We start from the raw sequence: 26,425 nt of genomic DNA on the forward strand, positions 1-26,425 counted from the left end.
ACGAGTTCTTCGTGCTCCTTTCTGGCTTCATCAATGGTGCTCCGAAGCAGGAGGAGGCTCTGCTTCAGGTCGCCAGCGATGTTTCGCCTGTTCGCCAAGAACTCGATTATGGCATCGAGTTGTTCAGACAGCGCCGCCACTCTTGGCCGCGTGTCCATACACCTTTCGACGGCCTTGACTAGCAAGGGACCGTCTACCGAGATGTCTGGTGTGGACACCGACGGATTCGCCGTTTTTCCACCTCCAGACTTCGCCGCATCCGTCTCCGCCTTCTTCTGCGGAGACCGCTGGATGCCACCTCGTGCAAAGGGATTTGGTAACCCCTCCGCACCCGTCTCTTTTGTTTGCCTTGCCTTAACAATTGCTAAACGGACTGGGCATTGATAAAAATTTGACATATGGTTGTCGTTACAATTCGCACAGCGAAAATTTTTACTCTCTTTCACAGGACATGTGTCCTTTTTGTGAGAAGAGTCTCCACAATTAAGACATTTTTGGTCCATGTTACAGAATTTGGAACCATGGCCATAACGTTGGCAAGTACGGCATTGGGTGATATGCTTTTCACCTCCGCCATACTTCCTATAAATTTCCCACTTTACACGCACATTATACAATGCCTGTGCTTTTTCAAAAAATTTTAAGTTGTTAACCTCATTGCGGTTAAAATGAATTGAATAATTAACAAGGGAAATTCCAGTTCTCTGACTGTTTTCGCCTCGTGATTTTTGTTTCATTAGAATTACTCGGGTAGGGGCTATGCCAAGTAATTCTGTTAAAGTAAGTTTGATCTCATCAACGGTTTGATCGTTGGTGAGACCTTTCAAGACAACCTTGAACGGCTTGGCGTTCTTGGTGTCGTATGTAAAAAATTTGTACATCTTGTCAGTTAAATACTGAACAAGACGATCACGACCCTTTACTGAGTCGGCTAATAAGCGGCATTCACCTCTACGGCCAATTTGATAGGTAACTTTAACGTCAGAAACAAACGTTGAAAGTTCCTTTTTGAATATATTAAATTCAGAAGAAATATTTACCGCAATAGGTGGAACTTTTCCCTTTTTTAAAGAATTGACGTTTTGTATAGTTTCATTACTCATAACTTCCATTTCACCAGCTTCTTGCTCAGGCAAAATATCAAAAGGATTGTCACTACAGACACTCGAAGTGTCAGAAAGAGATGCCTCATTTTTCCTCCCCGCAGCGTGGTTTCTTTTTTCGTCCAGCCATTTCAGGTGATACGAAAAAAGATTAAACAAATGTTAAATTCAAAAGTAGGTAGTCTTGAGAAAGACTGGTGGGAAATAACTTTCAGGTAGTCTTTAAAAGACACACAAACTTTGAAGCTATAGGCAGTCAAAGACCAGTCCACAAGCAACCGAAAAAACGTCTGATCTGTAGGACAGTTCAAGACGCACTGAACGTCAAAATAATAGACAAAACACACGCTACTACAGCTGATGCGTAAACGGATGTAATTTTTCGTAAGTGGAACTTAAGCTTTTATTCATTTGAAAAGACTAAAATTATTTTTCGTTGCTCTACAATTTATTGCCTGTATTGTTAGCAATCACAGGAATCCGATCTGACGTGAATTGAAGCGATAAATTAGTAGAAATTCTCTTTTTAAAAAAATGTGTGCTGTCGGGGTAACACCGTCACCCAGTGAGTGGGGTAAGCCCAACATTGTCTGAGGTTAGTTGGATGTTACTGACACATATTTTTCAACTATTACCGGTAATTCGCTGCCAAATAAATTAATAAATCGACTGAGAACTCTGCACTTAAGCTCTTCTGTGATTTATGAAGGATTCCAAGGGTTATTAGAGGTGTCAAATGTAATGAATCAAGTCACAAAACTGACCGCTTTCCCGGTGGTATTCGGAATATGCTCCGGTGTGGTCAAGGTGATCCTGACTTCGATGAAACTAGTTATTAATATGGTTAAAAGTGCCACGTGATAGGCTTTTTTTTTGTTCACACAACATTTATTTGATACGGCACAATTACGTGATAGGCTTGCCGAGTATGAAATTCTTTCATTGTTTATACATATTGTAACTTGTTCCGCCACCGGTACTTGTTCCGCCAATCTCCCCAGAACCAGCTAACCGTCAACAACCAAATTCAACAGTAACTAACATACAAAAATGTAAGATCTCTCATTGGCGCTTTCCGAATCCCAAATTGGTTCAGTTAATTCGAGTAAATTCATGAACAAACTTAGGTGCCGGTGTTACCCCCAAGGGGTGCCGGTTTCACCAGCACTGGTTGCTAAACGTTGTTTCTATTTTAGGTTCAAAACTTCACTATTCCTTGAAAAATAACAGTTTGAAAGTACTGACAGTTTTTATATCTTGTTGAAAACAATCTGGGCAATGATTCTGTTAAGGAAATATAACAATATTTGCCATCAAGTCCTACTAAATAATTATTTTCCTTAGGGGGCCGGGCTTACCCCCCGTACCCCTAATATGAAATTATAAGTTCTTTGCGGATTTTGGGTTTGCTTGTGTTTTTTACAACATCTCAAAAATCAGACTTGAGAGTGGAAAACCATGACCATTTTTTTAGTTCAAAGGATAGAAATACTTAAAAAAATAGTTCGAACTTTGCAGAAAAATGACTGTATGATATGCACCTATGATGGTTTCTAAGGATTGAGCAGAGGTTATTGTCTTCAACTTTCCATGCAGTTGTTAGACATTATATGCCTGAAAACCAGTACTCTGTAAAACTGATTGGATCATCATCGTTCAATGGCAATTCATTGATTGCCTCAACTATTTTTTTATCGCTCCGCAATCAAAAGTGTCGATGTCGAACCTACCAGTGTTTATTATTCTCAACTTGAAATCTATCCAATCATTAATTTCCACTCAAGTGACCGAATAACACCGCTATAGGCGAGCGCGACGGAACGGAACAAAAAAGAGACAAATTCCGTTCGAATAACAATCACTTCGCAGCTGACACGAGGATCGGAAGGAAGCAGTGCCGTTGCGTTTTCGATGCAGCGGAAGCAGCAGCAGCAGATGGGGTGGCGAATGGCTGGCCCTGATAACGTCGCGCTCTAGAGCGGCCGCTCGTGCGCGCGCGACGAATTGATTGACTTGTTTGCGCTTGGAATTCTAATGGCCGATCTTTCGTGCCGGTGGTGTGAAGTTGATGGTGATGAGCAAATAAAATCAGAAGAAGTAAAAAATGGCGCTCGATTTAGTGTGTGTACATTTTTTGAACCATCGAATCCAGCCAGTGGATGTTTTGTTTCGATGATTGCCTTGCTGGTTTGGTGCTTTATTGATGCTTATTATGTGAGTAAATAAGTTGTTTTTTTTGTAACAAGTTGAGCGTAATTTTCCTAACCTACTAAGCACTTAACTTAAGATTAGATGATACAATGTTTTTTTTTTGCTCATCAAGTGAGTCTTTTTTGACGATTAGCTATCATTAGGAATAACTTGAAACGATTGAACAATAATAAATAAACAACACTAATTTGTACTACACGGCAGGTAAATAAATGCCATTGTAAATCTTGAGCCGTTTCGATTGAGCATGGGTCGTGAATCCGTTTCATTCGTGAGAGGGTGTCTTCAAGTTCTAGTGGTAGCCATTGTGGCGGTGTCCGGTTCCGCCGTGATGAGCACCGTTTCCGTTGCCGTTTCCATTGCCATTTTCCCCGTGATGATGATGATGTCCGTGGTTGTGTCCGTTTCCACCGCCGTGATCGTGCCCGTTATGACTGCTGTGGCCACTGTCGTTGGAATGTCGTCGATGATGATGACCGTTCCCGTTCGAGTAGCCATTGCCACCATGGTGGCCGTGATGCTCGTGAGCATTACTATCGTAACCATGATGACCATGGTGGCCATCATCGTGAACGCCATGGTCTGCCCGGCTGTGTCCGTTTTCGTGGTTAGTTTCGTCTTCCCCGTGATGGTGGCCGCTCTCCGGATATCCCAGCGGATTGCGCGGGGCCTCGTGGGAATAGCCCTGGTGATGTTTGTGCAAATGTGGATGGTCGTGATGGTGCGGGTGTTCGTCTCCGCCTTCGTAGATAACTTTCGGTCGGTATCCTCGGTGGTCGGCTTCATACTCCACGATCTAGGGTTCAAAATTGGGAGAAAATTCACTCGAACAGTTTATCTATTTCCTTAGCGGCTACAACTTTTTTCTGTTCCATTTACCTGTCGTCTACCATCCGGCAGTAAAACGTTATACTTCCCAGTAGTGTAGTCTCCGTCTCTCATTTCTTCGTGACCGAACGAAAGGTCTGCGTCCTCATCGTCGACCTCATATGTGAACTCATATTTGGCCGGTTCCTAAGATTGCAGTAACAAAATTAAAAACTCATCATTTCAACACTAACCAATCTTACTCACATCTTCGTACGAATCAGTGTGGTCTTCATGATGTTCGTGGTGCTCGTGATGATCCGGATGGAAACCGGACTGATGATGCGGGGGTCCATAGCTGCTGTCCGGTGTGCCATAGCTGGACGACGGCGGCACTAGATCGTGATCCCCGTGGTCTGAGCCGTGATCGCCACGGTCGTGGTACCCGTTTCCATTGCTGTGTCCATGCGCAGGCGGCAGATAGGAGTTGAGTGGCGCCTCCGGTTTGGCATTTGCCACTAATATAGCAGCTAGCAGAAATAGGCAGCAGTAAAGCTGTAAGCGAAACGCAGTGGTGAGTATGGCAAATCTGGTGAATTTGAATTATTCGCCTTTCGGTATGCTATTATGGTAGTTTCTATAACTGCTTTTTTTGCGCGAATATTGGACTTCCATCATTTTTCTTCTAGGATAATTTATGTTTTATGTGCGCAAGTAAAAATGTATAATTTATATTTGAAACCATCAACAACTTACAACGGACACTCTAATATTTTCAGTATGATATTCAAAAATCACAGTCACTGTTTGCGTAGGATTCAATATTTACCTTCAGTACTTTTAATCGTTTTGGCGGGCACTGCATCGCTTCTCGCGTCGTCGAACTGCCGTGCAGTTCTCAAGTTTCCTCTTGGCACGGGGTTCGCTACTATCGCTAGCAATCGTTCATTCAGAACTTTTTAACAGTCCAGCTAATGCAGAAACACTTCACCAGCACTACACCCATGTAGCAAATGTAACACTTCGGAACGATCAGCAACACCTGAACGCTGTTATCACTTCGCACGGGTGTGCTCAGAATAATGACGACTACCACTGGCAGGGTGGAAGAACAGTCCAGTTTGCTCTTCCTGCTTCGATCGAGATTCGAAAACTGATATCCTAGTTCTGCGGAGCCGCTATTTTTATACCAAAGACCCATCCAAATATTCTAATCACCCACATTCTATAACGACAGGTGACGACAGCCTGGCGAGTCAATCGATTCCACCACTGACAAGGCAGTTGTTACGAAAGGCCCAGATTGGACTCGTTTTCCGCTTCCAAACAAGCGACAGCTCACTATCATATCGACATCCTCTTCTTGGAGCGCATATCACCGCGCATTGTCGGATGGCGAAAATCCGGCCGAGAAAAACGAAACCGAAAGCGATAAAACAATAACGAAACAAATCAATGCGCAAGCCGCCGAAGCATAATGTGCCATTCATGGACCGTTTGTATGCTCATCCCCGTCAGGCCTCGCCAGTTTTCCACCGTGATGACTCCCCCTCAATTGGTAATAGGTGCATTAGAGGAGTGACAAGCAGCAAGATGTCGTTGCGATCAGCTCTTCTGTGCTGTACCGTTTGCTAGCTGTCGCGAGCTCGGGAAAAGTCCCAAGTACTGTTGCGACAGTGACTCTGAAACTCGTGGCTTCAAGATCAATGTTTCCAATCAAATCTGAGTCTTCAAACTCGTATTCTGTTACATCCGCCAATTTTTTTTTTAAGCAAATCATTGGTGGCATAATCCTTTTTATTTTTTTTAGAACATTCCGTCGCCAAACAAGCTCTAGTAATTTCCGCTCTAAGTTACACAAATCCTCTCACTTCCCATTAAAGTGTCACAGTGTGAAGTAATCGATTGCTCGGTGGACAACTTGGGGGAAGACGAAAATTTTGAAACACATTGATCATCCCGCTGTTATACGATTCGAAAAGATTCTGAACAGATTGTCGAAAGTGATAAAAAATAATAATAAAAATATTTTTATGTAGCGTTAATATTTACGTTAATTGATGGTTGATTGAATTTTTATGTACTAACCAGTAGCTAGTTTATACCCAGTCGTTCCAGCATGATTGCTGTAGGTAAAGTTCATCGCCTAACTTAGCATCGATGTCTCTTAACGATCGGCTGATGCTGGCTCTGGTTGCGGCGCGCAGCAGAAATCGTTGCAAATTGATTTTTCGTGATTTTGGTGAACTAATTTTCAAAGACTGCGAGGTATGCTTACTGGTGAACGTTGGGCGATGGGTAGCGAACGGGTAATCAAGAAGAGATTGTTCATTTATTTAGCAAGCAGGTTGCACGCGATCAGTGAGTAAAATAGAAACTGCTTTTTGAAGAGACCCAAATAAAACTTGAAACTTGACTTGAAGTTAAGATAATTTCAGTCAGTAATTGTTTCTTTTTATTCTAATATTTGCAATACTGTTGCACTGAATATTTTCACTTTTATCGGAGGATAATTGAAAATCAATTAGATTAAATGTCATAAAATTGCGTTTCTAGACTGGCAAGCAGTGGAACGCCGTTCCAGAAAATGGTTATTACGGAAGTTCTAGTCGAAGTACCTTTTTCGAGCTGGGATTTTATTTTATTGTGCACGATTCCGATGTACATTCTTTGCTCTGTGAAGAAACACATGAAAACCAATTTATTATTGCCAAAACTAGAAAAGAAGAGAAATTCTTGAAAGGTCTTCGGAGAGATACATTTCGAAATGTGGTGGTGGTGAAAACATATGTCTCAGTAGCAATACAGCTTTCGAGCTTCGTTTCTGCTTCGATTACTGAAATTCATTTCAAAATTATTTGTATGCCAGAGCATTCGTTTAGAGTCCAGTATCGGAAACTTCCTAACGAAACTGAGTACTTTTAATTTTATTTTACAGTACCTTCTTCATACCCCATTGAGAAACGAACTCACTAGAAGAGACTAGGGTTTCTTGTTGTGGATTACTTTTACTATAATCTTGTTTTAAGCTTTGAATAAGCTGCTGGGCGATTTGCTCGTTTGCAGTTCTTTCGTGAAAGTTGCTAGTTATAAATGTAGGCGCATTGAAGCAGTGTTTCGATCAAACGTGCGCTTGGCAATTTTATTTTTGAGTTTTAGCTTCTTTCGTCGATTAAGATCGATACACATTATTATACAATTCGTTTCCAGTAGGACGAAACGAATTCCTTTTTTTGTATTTTTCTATGATGTTCTTAATAGAAATAAGATCGACGCTAGGTGTCTTCGACAAAATTTTAGATTATCTTAAAACAAGAAACCTTACCTAAGACATCATGTTTCTATCTCGTACATGTTACGATCAATATTGAGTTTTCTGTTAGAAGGCACTAAAAATCACAATTTTCGTTCTAACTTTTTTGGCAGATTTTTCCGAATCATTAAACCTTCTACTAAGTTATCAGCCATCTAAAAATGCATTTGTTTTCTGAACATTGTTATTTTTTATCTCCTTAAATATAACAGTTATTTAACATATTTGTTAAAAAGCATAGTTTTCCATCACATATAAAAATGCCAATGTCTCAGCCTCCCGATAAGATATCAAGGATCTTTTTTCACGTAAATTTTGTCATAAATCCCGCTTTGCAGTAAAAACTTCAGTTGTTGATCAAAAATTTTTTTTGTGTTTTGAAGGGATTTATTTAAAAAATATGGGAAAAATTATATTTTTTGTGATGTTTTATGGGCTCTGGGAGTCAAATAACTGAATGTAATGCTGAACTGAACCATATATGGAATATATGGAAAAATTTGGGAATCGAACGGAATTGAAAAAAGTGCAAAAGAGTGGGTTTGTACCTTAAAAAAGTCATTTTTTCATAAATCACGTTTGGGCAACCTGAAAACAATTTTTTAGAAAGTCGAAATGTTCTACAAAAATGCTATAAATAACATTATCTTTTAATTTAGGGTTGAGCACCTTGACTTTTTCAACAGTTTCGGGATATATTTTTATTGTTCTCTTTATGAGCATTTTTATTTCAAAGAGTGAGATAATAAAGAAAATAAATTAACTGGAAATAAAATGGCATGATTTTGCAAAATATGATTCATCAGGAAACTGTACGGAATTTCAAATTTACGCGTTACGCGGTGAACTTTTTTTCGTTTCCAACGTGTTCGACTTTGATGAATTATGTCAAAAAATTTTCAGAGTGTGGAGTGAATTTCCAATATCAAATTCCTCAACATTCAATATTATATATGTTTTTAATTTAAAATTTCATCTGAGAATGAATAAAATAATTGAATGAAACCACAAATAACAAAAAGACATTTAAAACAAAACCTTAGGCGATGCAAAACCGTGTTGATGGGTTCTTTGGAGCCGAACAGATCTCCCAAGCAGCACCTGAAACATGTTTTGAAATGGGACTACTCAATATTAGTTGTTTTAAAACTTCTTCAACGGTGCAAGAAGCTTTTCCGGTTACTCTGAAGAAAGAATTGAACAACATTATGTTATTAACGTGTATCATTCTCGTCATTAAACACTAGAAATTGACATGACATGATGTTGCATATTGTTGAAAATTTACGAAGTTTTGATGAATTTGTTTGAGTTCCACGTTTGGTATATGGATGGCCCCTTACGAAATTCAGAACTATTATCGTAAAAATGTTTTATCTCAAGATTGGCTAATATTACCACGGGGTGGTAAGTGCTTCTTACGTAAAATTTTCCGAGAAATACAATGAAACCATCAAATTTAAAATAAAGTTAGCTTCATTGGCCGAAGGATGCAAAAATAATTTTAAAAAACAAAAATAATCTGTTTGGCAACACTTCCGGTCAAAAACAACATTTTTTTCTGGATTTCTTGGTTTATTTTCTTCAAAACTTACCTATCAATATTTTTCAGGTGTCTTACGTCTATAAATTATAAAATAAAATAATTAGAAAGTTTACAACTTTTTTCGTAAAAATGTTACATCTCGAGATTGGCTCATTTTACCTCGGGATGATAGTTGTTTCTTATGTGAAATTTTCCAAGAAACACGATGAAATTATCAAATTTAAAATCAAAATGGCTGCATTTGCCGAAAAATGTAAATTTAGTTTTCAAATCCAAAAATAATTTATCTGGCAACACTTTCGGTCAAAACTTATATTTTTTCTGGATTCCTTGGTTTATTTTCTTCAAAAATCACCTATCAGTATTTTTCGGACATCTTACGTCTATGAATTGCAAGAAAAAGAAAAAAAAATTTTTTTGACAAAAAATTGCGCGACTTCGCAATAAAGAGGGGGGTCCTGGAGAGTGGGGGGTTTTCCAATCGACACCATAATTGGGATTTTTCCAAAGAGACAGTAGATGAATAATTCCCCCAACTTTTAACAAAATTTGTGATGGTCGTGTCCAAGTGGTATGGACATTTCGTATGGAACGAACCATATATATTTAAAGTGTCGGCACGTTCGCAAGTGCAAGGTCAAGAGAATTCTTGACTGTGTTGATCTGCGTCAAAACATATAGAGTACTCCCAGCTGCGGTCAAATGAGACAGGAGATGGCTATCAAGACTCCACCACCACGCGGTTTTCGACTATTCACTCTACAACTGCGATCCGTTTGTAAAACGGTGAATAAGCTCCCTAGAAGCTGGTGAGATAAAAAGCTTTCGTTCAGTCATGTTACCATTAGAACGATAATGTCGTACTCAGATTATAAAGCAGTAAGAAAGAAAGTGTTGAATTTTGTCCGGATTCCACGTACATTTTGGTAGAAAATGCGTGGTAGCTCTCGTGTATTAGCATTAGGACGTTCTAACTTGGTCGATACAGACGGTGGATGAGCTGTGGCAAGCGGTAACGGAGAAAGGCTGAGAGTAATAGGCAGATCAGTACACGCAAAGTGTTTCCGTATTACATAATTAGCAATAACGTGAAATGACTCTTTAGGTAACAAATCTGTTACTTAAAAAGCAATAAAGTTCATCTCCAGTCAAGTAACAACACATACTGTCACATATTTAGCACGTGTTACGGGAGTACGACTATCTAATAATGGACGTTTCAACCACATGCAAAATTTTCTCTGTCGAAAAATGCTTCCTTTCCATCTCCAGTCGAAAAACAACACCGTCGCATATGTTGTACATGCACTGCGAGAGCGACTCCCCCTGCCGCAGGTTAATCTACAGCACTACTTAGAGCTATCCATTAACTCACGGCAAGACAAACCGTCACCGCAACTCAAGCCGTTCCTTCTATCTCCAATTCATCCGCTGTGCGTGTATTAGTTTGTTGTACGCATACGGAATAAAGAAATACTATGAGTTGCCAAGCAGTTTTTTTTCCGTCATACAGTATGCAAATGTTAATGATTCCAAAGACCTCAAATGCGTCTTGGAATCACATCAATGCGTCAGAGAAAAACACAAACATTTGCCTCTATGCAAGTTATCTAAAACACGCAACGAGTGTGCTTCATAGAAACTCATTTGGACCTGTTTGAAGACACAAAACTTGTGCCCATCCTGAACAATATTTTCGCAACTCTGGGCTCAAGGTATTGTATATTCTCGTTTCAGTGGTGTTTCTTATTAGACATTTGAGGTTGACGGGTGAAATTCTTTTTATGTGTGAATAAGGAGACAGAAATGAACCTGATCGTGGCATTAATACAAATGCAACGAGTGAAGTTTTGCTAACACATGCATTGCGGTTCTTGGCTTTATGTTCTCCTGCAGAAACACACACAAGCGTGTGGCCGTCATTTTTTGTTACTTTTTGGTTATTACTCTTTGTGTATAATGCGCGGTCTAATACACAATAAGTAATAAAAAGTTGCACCAAAGTAACAAAATGTTCCCCGTTTGTGTTGGGTGTAGTATCATCGATAAGTCTTCTCCCTTCCAATGGGTACCCAGTGCAGTTCTTGATGGTTGTAATCCCCAAATCAAAGAGCAATATCGTGTGGCTTCCAGTGTGATATAATAGAGCCAATACAGTTAGAATGTTTCTGAATAGCTTCAAGATCATTTCTCCGATTAGGTGGCAAATACAGCTGCTACATACTAACAGATAAACTTTCCCGTTTGATTTTCACCCACAGTTGCTCGAGCGTGTTACTTTTCGAGGCTGAATAGATGCGGCAGCAATGACGGGAGGAAACGGCCACCATGCTATTTTCGACTGTTCACACTACTGCGATCCGGAACAGAATCGTACTTGCCTTGACTAGGATATTCGAAGACCCTTTCTATATTTCCATGCGCAGGTACGAAACCGCTACAGGAGAGGTACGAGCTGGCTTCTGAAAATGACTGTCTTTATATTGGGTTTGATTCCCAATCAGCTAGAGGATATTTTCGAGCTGAAAATTTTCTCGAGTCAGCACTGGGTTACGGTGTATCGTTGTACTTATCATACAACTTGATAGATACCCTTGATAGAGCCTGCTATAAGCTTCACAGGCTAGCGTGCGATGTTGTTGTTGTTCTGTCTGTTGGTTCTTCCAAGCTGTCGCTAATGATAGCCTTTATTATCCAATATCCCTCGGCACAAATCCAAGTGTGACTGATGATTCTGATCCTTAAAAGTAAGACCGATGCTATAACGAAAGCGAGGCTGTGCGAAACACGTTTTTCCTCCCGTGCGGAATAATGTTAACAATGGGAACATATATGAAACGGTTGGCTTCGTATTCATTATAAAATCGGCCTAAGAAAGAGTACAAACGAAGGAGTGCGAGTCTAATACCATCGATGACAGCCGCAGTCGATCAACAGGCTGTCAACAGCGCAAGCCAGTGATGCCACACTTTCATCTGTATTTTGAAGCTCAAAAAATCTTGTCATCTTGGTAAAATTTCGTCAGTATAGTGTCGCACAGCAGTCTTCTTCCGAAGCCTGGATACGATAGTCAGCCTATACACCAGAGAGACGCCGAGACACTCACCGTTAAGGCAACTGTCAACATCAAAACGGGCGAGCTGTATAATTTTGCATCGCCGTTATCCGTTTTGATGTTGACAGTTGCCTTAACGGTGAGTGTCTTGTCGATTCTTACCTAGGCGGAAAAAAATCCATTATCGAATTTCAAAAACTGACCATATATATTTTGTTCACTGGTCCAAGAAATGATCTGTGCAAAATTTCAGCTCGATCGGACATGATTTAGGGGTGCTTCAAAGCGCTTAAAGTTGTGATTTTTCGACTCTCGAAAATCTACCAAGGGGGAAGCACATGAAATTGAGAAAATAGAAACGTCGAGATCTGGTGTTATCTCGAAAAAAAATTTCCCCTGTTAAAAAATAAATGAGCCACCCTAATGAAAGTCAAGATTGAGATACCCAATAAACATTAAAATAATTCATTATAGAAGCCAGTCCTAAAATATGCCATATTAAACCTTCGGTTACCCAGAGAACGGCTAAATCCCAGAAGGTCGATTTCGGCCAAATTTTTTTCGAGATAACACCAGATATCGACGTTTTATGCATTTTTGAGACACTTGGCATTAAAAATAATTCAAGAGGTTGTTTCTTAGACACGACCGCAGAGTTAACGTAGAATACGACAGCCTGTCTTATGTCAATGTGTTTCTTGGAATAGGTTTTGGAATACATAAATCGGTCAAAAAATGAATTGTGTTTGTCAATGTCGTTTATTGACAACTGAATAATTGTTTTCAACATGGCAAATTTTTTATTTGGTTCTGAACGATTTACAGTGGTAATTAAATTCTGCAGAGGTGATTTATTTGCAGTTATATATGAAAATTTCAATCGTTATACTACTAGCCACGCACGCTATATAGCATGCCACGTGTACGCTATATAGCAAGTCACACGCTATAGACATACTCAGACACGCTAGACATTCACACGCTAGACATTCACACGCTATATAGCAAACCACACACGCACTACAAGTTATGCATGCACGCTATTAACATACACACACGCTATGTAGCTGTCTCGCTATAAACATACACAAACGCTGTACAGCTAACCACGCACGCTGTACAGCAAGCCACACACGCTATATAGCAAGCCACACACGCTCTATAGCAAACCATACAAGCTATATAGCAAACCACGCACGCTAGTTACACGCTATATAGCAAGCCACGCACGCTATCCCCACACGCTATATAGCAAGCCACACACGCTCTATAGCAAGCTACGCACGCTAACCACACACGCTAAAGATATTCACACACGTTATGTGTACACACCCTATAAACATACGCTGGATGATGGTGGCTTCTCAAATCACCTGGCGGTCACCCAACGATATCTGAATGGGATTACCGCTGGTGGGTTCAAACTCAGATCGAAGGGAGGCCGAACTGAAAGAAGTAGGCACTGCAGCTAACCACTACCACCGCTGCTGTTGCCCACTGCTGATCCACGCTGCCTTCGCCCACTGCCATCGGTGCTGATGTCCGCTGCTGCTGCCTGCTGCTAGTAAACTGATTTGCTTGAGGAGAACCAGTCTCTTATGTAGCCCAAAGAGTGCTTGCTCAGCTAACTAGGTACTCCATTTTGTCGTCCTTTTTAGGGAAAGGCAGCAAGCGACCAATCAAAAGTCGATATTTGAGTTTCGACAATGTTCAACCATTTTCAATAGTACATCAGTTCGAACAATCAGGTTACAATTTTCTGCATTTGGACGAGTGCTTAGATGATTTTCCAATCGATTGCTGCAAAAATGATAGAAATCGGTTGGAAACTGACTGAGTTTAAAACGTTTGAAATTGGACAATTTTCGTGACGCTCTCGAGGCTTTCGGTTTCGAAATTGGATCCCTGTATTGAAGTAGGGTTTCTGTATATGTTGCCGTAAGACGTATTCAACGTCAAAAAGTTTTCGAGTTTTACACAGATCATTTTTTTGGGCCATTGAACAAAATGTACATGGTCGGTTTTCGAAATCTGACATGATCCTTTTCGTTGCCTTTTCGTGACCCTTTTCGTGAAGGGTGATCGATATTGGTCTTAGGGGAAACTACGCCCCCAGTAGTTTAATTGGCCAAAACACCATGCCGGAGACATCGGAAATTGCGGGTTCGAGTCCCGTCTGAATGAGAGAAATAATTCTAAGTCTTAATCACGCCTTCAGTGTTCATTTTTCATATCCTCGAAAAAATTACATACATAGCCTACTTTTCAAAACTCAAAATGTAAGCCATGAGACAAAATATTGAATTAGTTCATGAGGTATCCATCGTGTAAAAATATACTTTACTGTAATCTATTCTATTGTTAGAGTATCCTTCGTGAAGATAAAAGCCAGTGAAGCGCTCCTATATAATTTGAGACATAGAATAAGAATATATTCTGGTGCTCACTAACTATGATACTGACGATTCAAATAGGTTACATCAATAGACAATAACCTCCGAAAGCGTTATTTTTGTTTTCAGAATGTGCGATTTGAAGCTTGCGCGCCATCAATATTATTGCAAGAAAAGCTAAAACATGGAGATGAATGTTTTAAAAATACATCCAGAATTGAAGAACGCATATCACCAGAAGCTTATGTTAATTTTCAATGATAACATTGGTCAACGAAAGCAGAAAAAAAACAAATAAAAAATACCGAAGAGTTATACTGGTAAAAATTCGATTTTATCTTCTATCCGCCAGTTTGCCTTATCTATCTATCTATCTATCTATCTTCTATCTTCTATCTAGCTATATCTATATCTATCTATATCTATATCTATATCTATATCTATATCTATATCTATATCTATATCTATATCTATATCTATATCTATATCTATATCTATATCTATATCTATATCTATATCTATATCTATATCTATATCTATATCTATATCTATATCTATATCTATATCTATATCTATATCTATATCTATATCTATATCTATATCTATATCTATATCTATATCTATATCTATATCTATATCTATATCTATATCTATATCTATATCTATATCTATATCTATATCTATATCTATATCTATATCTATATCTATATCTATATCTATATCTATATCTATATCTATATCTATATCTATATCTATATCTATATCTATATCTATATCTATATCTATATCTATATCTATATCTATATCTATATCTATATCTATATCTATATCTATATCTATATCTATATCTATATCTATATCTATATCTATATCTATATCTATATCTATATCTATATCTATATCTATATCTATATCTATATCTATATCTATATCTATATCTATATCTATATCTATATCTATATCTATATCTATATCTATATCTATATCTATATCTATATCTATATCTATATCTATATCTATATCTATATCTATATCTATATCTATATCTATATCTATATCTATATCTATATCTATATCTATATCTATATCTATATCTATATCTATATCTATATCTATATCTATATCTATATCTATATCTATATCTATATCTATATCTATATCTATATCTATATCTATATCTATATCTATATCTATATCTATATCTATATCTATATCTATATCTATATCTATATCTATATCTATATCTATATCTATATCTATATCTATATCTATATCTATATCTATATCTATATCTATATCTATATCTATATCTATATCTATATCTATATCTATATCTATATCTATATCTATATCTATATCTATATCTATATCTATATCTATATCTATATCTATATCTATATCTATATCTATATCTATATCTATATCTATATCTATATCTATATCTATATCTATATCTATATCTATATCTATATCTATATCTATATCTATATCTATATCTATATCTATATCTATATCTATATCTATATCTATATCTATATCTATATCTATATCTATATCTATATCTATATCTATATCTATATCTATATCTATATCTATATCTATATCTATATCTATATCTATATCTATATCCATATCTATATCTATATCTATATCTATATCTATATCTGTATCTATATCTATCTATATTCTATATCTATCTATCTTCTATCTATCTATCTATTTATATAAAAAAGAAGTTTTGTATGTATGTATGTATGTATGTCCCACCATAACTCTCGAAGGCCTGAATCGATTTCAACCAAACTTGGCATACGTGTTCTTTGTACAAAGGAAGTGGTCATAGGAATATTAGATAGGGAGATGGGGTCATCCTTTAAGAAGGAGGGGGTCAAAAGTAATAAATTTCATACATAATGGAAACCTTTCATTGAAATTTGATGATTTTCGGGTTCTTGGTCATATTTGGAGGCCGGAAGTTGATTTCCAGAGACCGAAACATGATGCCATTTTCAATCCATGATGGCGACTTCAGGTTTCTGGGAAGTCAATCAAAACTGTGGAAACACTCACAAACCCCCCAATGTTGGTATTTTCGGAGCAAAAATGACTTTTAAGAACCGGTTATCGGTCATTCTGTGCCGAACACGCATCAGCATCGGTTGTGCTTCGAAATCGCTCCGATAAATTTCAATACGTGTGTGCAAGTGGTGGCATTTTTTGACCGGTGTCTTTTGTCTAGATTGCTGTATCGCAAGGTCAAGCGCCCTTGTGTTACTGTGTCGCTTTGTAGCTGCCTGCTGTCGAACGATTTGGTGGTGAGTGCAGTGCACTCCAACACGAAGGAGAAAAAGAAAGGAAGGTACGTGCTTCTTGTCTGTCCCATCGGCGCGCTAGGTTTAGCGCGATGGATGTAGACCCCCCACCTCCCGCACCTCCATCCTCGAATCCCCTCGACCCTGTCCCTCCTGCCCCCCCCTCCTAATATTAATTCCTCAGCTCCCCCATGTGTCAGATTGTATCCAGATGGATCGACTCTTCCGGTGGCAGTTTACCTCAGGCCTAAAGCGGGGCCGAAATCGAAATCTTTAAACATTCTACAGATTTCAAAAGACTTGACGTCACACTTTAAAGCTGTGACTAAAATTTTAAAAATCAGGCCGAACAAGCTCCGTGCCGTGGTCAATGACCTCAAAGAGGCCAACGATATAGCTTGCTCCGAGCTTTTTACACGGGAATACCGTGTCTATGTACCCGCTAGAGATGTGGAGATCGACGGTGTCGTGACCGATTCAAGTCTGTCCGTCGAGTGTATATTGAAAAGTGCTAAAGGGTGCTTTAAAAACAACACATGTCCCGATGTGAAGGTGCTCGACTGCAAGCAATTGCGGTCGGTATCGATCGTCGGTGACAAAAAAGTTTACACTCCATCAGACTCGTTTCGAGTTACGTTCGCCGGGTCTGCACTACCAAGCCACATCTCGATCCACCGGGTTCGTCTCCCTGTGAGGCTATACGTTCCCCGCGTCATGAACTGCACTCATTGCAAGCAGTTAGGCCATACAGCCGCCTACTGCTGCAATAAGGCACGTTGTGGCAAGTTTGGGGAGACTCATGCGGAAGATTCTTGCAGTGTTAACGCTGTAAAGTGTATTCACTGCGGGGAAAATCTGCATGAGCTCTCGATATGTGCGGTGTACATGCAGCGCAGGGATAAAATAAAACGGTCTCTCAAAGAGCGTTCAAAGCGTTCCTACGCTGACATGCTGAAGAAGACCGTTACCACTTCTCCCGTTACTTCGAACCCCTTTGATCTGTTGTCCTCTGATGAAACCGATTCTGACGATTCACCAGCGGGAACATCTTATGCCAATCCTGGGGAGTCTAGAAAGAGGAAAAATATTTCCTCTCCTAAACTTCCCCGAAAAGGTCCTAAGATTTCCCAAAGTGAAATGAATGGTACAAACAAACCTAAAAGTGCAGCGGAAAAACCGAAGCAAACTCCTCCTGGGCTTGCAAATTTAAAGTCCCAGAAGGAGTTCCCAGCACTGCCAGGAACATCTAAAACCCCAGTTGTTCCTTTTGCACATCCAGTTGAAAAATCAAATGCTGGACTGGTGAAATTTTCTGACATTGTGGACTGGATTTTTGAAACTTTCAATGTACCCGATCCAATAAAAGATTTTCTTACAGCATTCCTCCCAACAGTTAGAACATTTTTGAAGCAGTTGACTGCTCAATGGCCCCTCCTTGCAGCGATCGTATCCTTCGATGCCTAATTCATCTGCTTATGTGAAGGATTCTATCTCTGTCTTACAGTGGAATTGTAGAAGTATTTTACCAAAAATTGATTCGTTTAAAGTTTTGATAAATAGAAACAAATGCGATGCATTTTCCCTTTGTGAAACTTGGCTAACTTCGAATACTGATCTAAACTTCCATGATTTTAATATTATTCGCCTTGATCGAGACACCCCATATGAAGGAGTACTTCTAGGCATTAAGACGTGCTATTCTTTCTATCGTATTAACCTCCCCTCGATTCCAGGCATCGAAGCTGTCGCATGTCAAATGACAATACAAGGTAAAGAGCTTTGTATTGCCTCAATATATATTCCTCCCAGAGCACAGGTTGGGCAACGGCTGCTCTTTGATTTAATAGAACTTCTTCCCTCGCCACGCTTGATTTTGGGAGACTTTAACTCTCATGGCGTGGCTTGGGGTTCCCCTTCTAATGATAACCGCTCCTCTTTTATTTATAACCTTTGCGATAACTTCGACATGACTATTATAAACAACGGTGAAATGACACGTGTCCCGAAACTTCCAGCGCGCCCAAGCGCTTTGGATCTCTCTTTATGTTCGACGTCGCTACGGTTGGATTGCACATGGAAGGTAATCCTCGATCCTCACGGTAGCGACCATTTGCCTATTCTTATTTCAATTACTAACGGGTCAACTCGCATGCGGCCAATTGACATTCCGTATGACCTCACACGGAATGTTGATTGGAAGTTATACGAGGAAATGGTTTCAGAAGCTGTCGAGTCGATTCAACATCATCCACCACTTGAAGAATACAACCTCCTCGCGGGCTTGATTCTCGACGCCGCGTTGCAAGCCCAAACGAAGAAATATCCCGGCGTAACGATCAAAGAACGGCCACCCACTCCGTGGTGGGACCAAGAGTGCTCCGATGTCTACACGCAAAGATCCGACGCGTTTTTGGCCTATCAGAAGAAAGGTATACCTGGCGACTATATACGGTATTCGGAGCTTGATACTAAGCTTAAAAGCTTGGCTAAAGCAAAGAAACGCGGATATTGGCGTCGGTTCGTGAACGAGACGTCGAGGGAGACATCGATGAGCACTCTTTGGAACACAGCCCGAAGAATGCGGAATCGCGTAACGGTCAACGAAAGCGAAGAGTCTTCAAGTAGGTGGATATTTGATTTTGCCAGGAAAGTATGTCCGGACTCTGTTCCTGCGCAAAACTTTGTTCGCGATGCGTCTCCGGGCCACGACGCGATAGAATCACCTTTTACGATGGCAGAATTTTCAATTGCCCTCCTGTCCTGTAACAATAACGCGCCTGGGTTAGATAGAATCAAATTCAACTTGTTGAAGAATCTACCCGGCAATGCCAAGAGGTGCTTGTTGAACTTGTTCAATAAGTTCCTGGAGCAAAATATTGTACCGCAGGATTGGAGGCAAGTGAAGGTGATCGCCATCCAAAAACCAGGGAAACCAGCTTCTGATCACAACTCTTATAGGCCGATTGCAATGCTATCCTGTATCCGGAAATTGATGGAAAAAATGATACTCCGTCGTTTAGACCACTGGGTCGAATCAAATGGTCTACTGTCAGATACTCAATTTGGTTTCCGCCGTGCCAAAGGGACGAATGATTGTCTTGCGTTGCTTTCAACAGATATCCAGCTGGCGTATGCTCGCAAAGAACAAATGGCGTCTGCGTTCTTGGACATTAAGGGGGCTTTTGATTCCGTTTCTATTGACATTCTTTCGGGCAAACTTCACCGACAAGGATTTTCTCCAATTTTGAACAATTTTTTGCACAATTTGTTGTACGAAAAGCACATGCATTTTACGCACGGCGATTTGGCAACTTTTCGAATTAGCATGGGTCTTCCCCAGGGCTCACGTTTAAACCCCCTTCTTTACAATTTTTATGTAAAAGACATCGACGAATGTCTGGCAAATTCATGCACGATAAGACAACTTGCAGACGACAGCGTGGTTTCTGTTACAGGAGCCGAAGCTGCCGATTTGCAAGGACCATTGCAAGATACCTTGGACAATTTGTCTGCTTGGGCTCTACAGCTAGGTATCGAACTCTCTCCGCAGAAGACTGAGATAGTAGTTTTTTCTAGGAAGCATGAACCTGCTCAGCTCCAGCCACAATTAATGGGTAAAACGATTTCTCAGGTTTTGGTACACAAGAATCTTGGTGTCTGGTTCGACTCTAAAGGCTTGTCACATTAGGTATCTGATGAAAAAAAGCCAACAAAGAGTGAATTTTCTTCGTACAATAACCGGATCATGGTGGGGAGCACACCCGGGAGACCTTATAAGGATTTACCAAACAACGATATTGTCTGTTATTGAGTACGGGTGTTTCTGCTTCCGCTCCGCAGCAAACACACATTTGATCAAACTGGAGCGAATACAATATCGTTGTTTGCATATCGCCTTGGGTTGCATGCAATCGACCCATACGATGAGTTTGGAGGTCTTAGCTGGAGTACTACCATTGAAAAACCGCTTCTGGAGCCTGTCTTCTCGTATTCTAATCAAATGTGAGGTCTTGAACCGTCCTGTGATTGCAAATTTTGAAAGGTTAATCGAACTTAATTCTCAAACCCGTTTTATGATATTGTATTTTAATCACATGTCCCAAAATATTAACCCTTCTTCGAATATTCCAAATCGTGTCAACTTATCATATACTTCGGATTCTACTGTGTTTTTCGATACATCCATGATGGAAGAAACTCGTGGAATCCCGGATCATTTACGCGTGCAGCAGATCCCCAAAATTTTTTCCAATAAATATCGAAACATCAACTGCGACAATATGTTCTACACTGACGGATCACTTCTCGATGGGTCCACTGGCTTCGGTATCTTCAATAACAATTTCACCGTCTCCCATAAGCTCGATAATTCTGCTTCTGTTTACGTCGCAGAATTAGCTGCAATTCAGTACACCCTAGGGATCATCGAAAAAATGCCCACGGACCATTATTTCATCTCTCCGGCTCTCCGATCGTTGAAAGATGTTAAGCACTCTCCGTATTTCCTGGGGAAAATACGGGAACATCTGAGTGCTTTTTCCGAAAAATCTTTTCAGATTACCTTAGTGTGGGTCCCTTCTCACTGCTCGATACCGGGCAATGAGAAAGCGGACTCTTTGGCTAAGGTGGGCGCTACAAACGGTGAAATTCATGAAAGACCAATTGCTTTTAATGAATTTTTTGCATTTGTACGATCATCAGTTGGCAAAATTCTTGAACCAGAGGGGAACTGGGAAGGTGGTTACATTCCATTATACCCAAGGTATCGACGAATCCGTGGTTCAAGGGGTTGGATGTAGGTCGAGATTTCATTTGCGTGATGTCTCGGCTTATGGCCAATCACTATAGATTTGACGCGCATCTCCGTCGTATTGGGCTCGGAGAAAGCGGTATCTGTGCCTGTGGTGAAGGTTATCACGACATAGAGCACGTTGTTTGGTCATGCCATGTCCACCGTGACGCCAGGTCTAAATTAGTAGCTTCCCTTCAGGCCGGAGGTAGACGGCCAGCTGTTCCTCTTCGTGATGTCTTGGCGAGCCGTGACATACCCTACATGACCCTTATATACATTTTCCTAAAATCCATCTATGCCCCAGTCTAGTCCCGTTCCCCTCCGTCCACACCCAACAAAACGACAAGCACACGTTTGAACCTTGAGCAGAGGTTTTGGAATCAACCCAGCACCCCACACGAATTCACCAGGACCTGAGAACCCGAGGCCTTCAGTGATATCTTGGCTCAGCGGCACATACCATAGGCCACTTGAACACCAGCGAACAACAACAACGAACCATAACCAGCAACTAGCCCCCGCACAATACCTTCAGGACCCGAGAATTACAAGCCGCTCTTCCAGCTCATGACATCGTGGCTCAGCAGAACAAATCCATACATGCTGCATATTCATGGCCATTCGAAGAGCATCAGACGACCCTCAAACTACAAAACAGTGATTGAAAAATACATCCTAGTTTTAAGATAGACTTAATTTCAGCTCGTAGTCGGCAGCGAGGATAAAAAATTTGCTGTAAGATTTTAAGTCTTCAGATATAATTGGCGCCGTTAAACATTAAATTGTATTTGTGCCGTGTCAAATAAATGATATGAGAAAAAAAAACCGGTTATCGGTGCCTGACAATACTTTGAAACTTGGGTTGCCGACTTCCGGTTTCTGGAAATCTGCGAAAATTAATAATTGAATTATATACTTCGCAATATGGGTATTTTCGGAATCGGAATGACGTCGTTATATGAAAATCGATCATATATTTCCAAATATTGGCCTTTTTTTGAAACGTAGGGAAAACGTCTGTTTGCAGCCGAAAATAGGCTCTCGTGCCAATGTTTCTAGAAAAGTGTTTCAAAACATCCAACCTGCTTTGATCCGTTTTTGGAACGATTTCTTGACATATTTCTTGCATAATTTGATAACGGAGAATCCAATCTAGCGTTTTGGTTATAAAATATGTTTGGAAAAGTTGCTGAAGCTCAACTGTTACCGAATAGAAATTTAGTTAAGAGCATCGATCATAAGATAAGAGCTCCTAAAATCCAGCTGTTTATGTATGTATGTTTAACCAAACTTGGCATACGTGTTCTTTGTACAGAGGAAGTGGTCATAGAATATAGAATTGGGAAGAGTAAGGAGCAACCCTCAAACAAGGAGGGGGTCTCAATTGGTCAGAAAATCAATTTTTTTCGTGCATTATGAGAACTTTCTGAATGAATACGATAGTTTTCGGGCCTTTGTTCATGTCTGGATACCGAAAATTGATTTCCAGAGACCGGAACATGATGTCTAAAAGAGAAAGGGGCAGCTATCAAATAGGGAGGGGGTCTTATTTTATAAGAAAACCAGGTCTTTTAGTGCCCTTTGGGATTTTTTTGAAAAATCATGCAAAATGACAGAAAATGAATAAGTACAGGAAATTTCACGTAACAATAACGTGAAAAATATTTTGCGTGTGTTTTAACAAATAACAAATCACAGGAAATATGACACGAGTAAATTTTTATTTCTGTAAACTAGTCAGATAGACTCTTTCGATAAATTCGATAATATTTTTCATGGTGAAAATGTGACATGATAATTGATGTACCTTACAAATAGTCCAAATTGGTCCGATTAATCATGTTAATTTAGTTTGTTGTTTCCAACACCGTTGTAGATTACCCCCATAACTATTAAATAGTGTTAAAAGTTACACACGGTTAATAAAGATAGTGAGAGACGGATTATTGTTTCGAAGATTTTCCTCTCGACTAAACTTGTATTTTAAATCTGGATAAGTGACTGTAAAGGAACTAATCATAAAAGTAATGTAATTCTGTATCATTTTATTGCTCATTTTTGCTTCTTTTCATACATTTTTATGCAGTGCTTAACTGCAACATTTTACCACGTTTCTCAAAAGATGATCGCATATCCGAAAAACTTGAGTAAAATCCACGTCTGGTTTTTACTGACTCTCGCCGCCTAATAACGCCTCGCAAAAATGCATTTTCAGTGTTATGGTTTCTGCAATTGGTTGGCAGTTTTACGGTATCAAAAATCACTTATTTTTTTCGACTGGTAATTCGATATTGGAATTTAACTAGGGTGGTCGGTATTACCGACTTTTCGAAAAACCGGTATTTCGGTATTTATTAAAATAAAAACTGGTAAAACCGGTAAAAAATCGGTATTTATATTTTTTTCAGATCAATACAAACTCGTGGTCTTTAAACCTGCTTTTCCAACTACAAAATTCTTACAATCATAGTTTGGGGAAGTAATGATGATCGTCCGATGACGTCTCCGGTAGTGGTTTTTTTTCGGTTTACTGCCGCAGTCTTATGCAAAAACCTGCCGAAGTAAGCTACTGCCGAAGACGTTACCTTCATAAATTTGGATTTGAAATTTATTTTTTGCTTAGTGTCTAAGGTTGCATCTATGTATAGACGTGTCGCTGCATGATTATATTTTTGCATTTATGAGTATCTATGCTTCATTACGATCCAGATTTTTTTTTGTAAGATTAGGACCTCTGCGACCATTGTTTTGATCTCTTGTGGTATATGATCCAGATACAACACTGCATAACAGCGTAGGAAAAACTCCAATGAATGAGTCTAGTGATATGATTACGAAGAACATAATTTCAAAACTGATGTAATATCAAAAAAACAAGCAGTTTTTTTTTAAATTTCCTTTCACATCGCAAAGCTTATTTTCAAATTGGTGAATAACTTTAAAATTCGTAGAAAAACAATATTAGAAATTGTTGAGAAGAGTTTATGAATGAAGTAAAAAAAATCACGATCAGACCAGAATTTACTTTTTACGAATCCGAATGAATCGAAGGTAAATACTTTTTTATTCTGTTCGATGCTCTTTAAACAGTTCGTCCAAATTATTTATTATTATAATTATTTTATTAACTTTAGCTCCTGATGGAGAAACGAAAAATGAGGCATATGAACAAGTTTGTAACTGAAATAGAGATAAACATTTGAAATGAGAGTTTGGTAGAAACTATAGAAAATGATAGAAAAAGCAGAAACTACGCGAATGAGGCCGGGTACATGCAGCTAGTTGCTAATAAAAGCCCGCTGCGGTACGGGCGACGAAGCTTTGACCATGCTACAGCTATTTAAATTTCACTTTTTCAAGGAGCAGTAATTTTTAGGATGAAATTCTTCATTGGTTGATTATTTCATCCTGTAAAGACTTTGTATCAACAAAAAATAAATTCCTAATCCAAATTAATATTTATTTATTATTTTTTTAGTTTTACTTTTAAATAGCACAAAATGAATAATGACGCGTATTTTTGTTGACATGATTGTGATTACTGCCTCAAACTATGATTTTCATAATTTATAGTTAAACTGGTAGGTTCAAAACCCACGCGTTGCCTCTGTGAGTATGAGTGTGTAAAGAGATTAGCTGTTCTACTTAAACAAAAAATGATTTGCTTTATTGATAAGTTTCTTCAATATTTTTTTTCAATTTAAAGAAAAAATACCGAAAATACCGGTTTTTTCGCCTCTCCAATACCGGTATTTCGGTACTGAAAAAAATATCGGTTTTCCTGGGTTTTGTTTTACCGGTAAACCACCCTAAATTTAACTTAACTTAGTCTGACCTACTGAAGCGCCACGATCGTTTCGCAACAAATTTCTATGAGTGTGGGATGCATATCGCTTTGCTAAGGTATGACCCGGTTTGTTGGTTCGTTGATAGTTTTAAAAGCAAACATATAACCGTTTATCCGCTGGCGATCTACTAAATTTATGACTATACTGAGAAACATGTACAGGTTAGATTAAACGTTAACATGATCATACGTAACACTATACATGTGGGTTTCAAGAGTAACAGGTTCAAGTGTGTTCCTAAACTTAAATCACTAGAGATAACTCGACTCGCTGCACGGCTCGAGAATGTTCGCGAATTGTGTGCTGCGATTATCTCTCTAATTTCGCAGATCATTTGTTTCAGTTGTAGAATAAATTGCTTGTTTATCGCAAGCTTGAAACTATACTGGCATGTGAACGATGGCAGTGCGCCGAAAAAAAAGGGTTTCATAAGTTAGGATGCAGTCTGCTGCAAATCTGATGATACTTAACGACTAACGATCTTAGTAGGTAAACTTAGGAGAGGGATAGAATCATAATGACATTGTGTGCGATGTTCGTTCGTCGTTTGCCGTGGCTTGCGTACAAAAAAAAAAAAAGATCACTGCATTGATTGAGGAAAAAATGACATTCGACGTGGGTCTATTATCACGTGGAGGTGAGGCGTTGATGATGATCCCTGGCACCGGTGGTACATTCAGACCGGAAAACCTAATATTTATATCCACCAGCATTGGCACCACCTTGACCTGGACCTTCGGGGTATTTGGCTTCACCCTCGTACGATACCTGAAACGAAAAAGTCATCATTTTGTATTTGACATTGATTTCTCTGGTGGGAAAATATCATCAATACCTCTGCATTGTAACCATTTTTCCAGTCGGCAGTATAGCGCACAATCTGGGTTCGTCCGTCCGGAAGCTGAACTCGATACTCGCCACGGGTCACGTCCCCATCACTGACGGCGTTGTGGGAGTAGTCATTTCCGGTTTCGATGTCGTTCACGTTGTAATTAAAATCGAACGGCATGCCAGGCTCGTGGTGGTGCTAGAAACAATCGTTCAG

At 39.3% G+C, this 26,425-nt stretch overlaps 2 protein-coding genes across 2 annotated transcripts in view; both read right to left on the reverse strand.

Moving 5' to 3' along the window:
* Nucleotides 1-3,228: 3,228 nt before the first annotated feature.
* Nucleotides 3,229-5,260, reverse strand: LOC129723299 (pro-resilin-like). The gene is made up of 4 exons (XM_055677433.1): nucleotides 4,951-5,260; nucleotides 4,389-4,676; nucleotides 4,194-4,328; nucleotides 3,229-4,110 (listed from the first exon to the last, which is right to left on the reverse strand). The coding sequence occupies exons 1-4, from the start codon at nucleotides 4,984-4,986 to the stop codon at nucleotides 3,607-3,609; spliced, it is 963 nt and encodes a 320-aa protein (XP_055533408.1). The 5' UTR covers nucleotides 4,987-5,260; the 3' UTR covers nucleotides 3,229-3,606.
* A 17,974-nt stretch (nucleotides 5,261-23,234) lies between these two features.
* The window catches only part of LOC129724551 (pro-resilin), a 41,731-nt gene continuing 38,540 nt past the window's right edge, over nucleotides 23,235-26,425 (reverse strand). Inside the window, exons 3-4 of the mRNA XM_055679539.1 lie at nucleotides 26,216-26,407; nucleotides 23,235-26,148 (exon numbers count right to left, since the gene is read on the reverse strand). Of these exons, the coding sequence (XP_055535514.1) occupies nucleotides 26,071-26,148; nucleotides 26,216-26,407 (270 nt within the window). The 3' untranslated portion in view covers nucleotides 23,235-26,070. The remainder of the gene's footprint in view (nucleotides 26,149-26,215; nucleotides 26,408-26,425) is intronic.

The sequence above is a fragment of the Wyeomyia smithii genome, chromosome 2 (assembly GCF_029784165.1).
Source record: "Wyeomyia smithii strain HCP4-BCI-WySm-NY-G18 chromosome 2, ASM2978416v1, whole genome shotgun sequence".
NCBI classification, from domain to species: Eukaryota; Metazoa; Arthropoda; class Insecta; order Diptera; family Culicidae; genus Wyeomyia; species Wyeomyia smithii.

Coding starts and splice junctions, on each gene's coding strand:
- LOC129723299 (XM_055677433.1), bottom strand. CDS start 4,986: ATGCAGTGCCCGCCAAAACGATTAAAAGTACTGAAG. Junction 4,329..4,388: donor ACACTGATTCGTACGAAGAT/GTGAGTAAGATT, acceptor CTGCAATCTTAG/GAACCGGCCAAATATGAGTT. Junction 4,111..4,193: donor TGCCGGATGGTAGACGACAG/GTAAATGGAACA, acceptor TTTGAACCCTAG/ATCGTGGAGTATGAAGCCGA.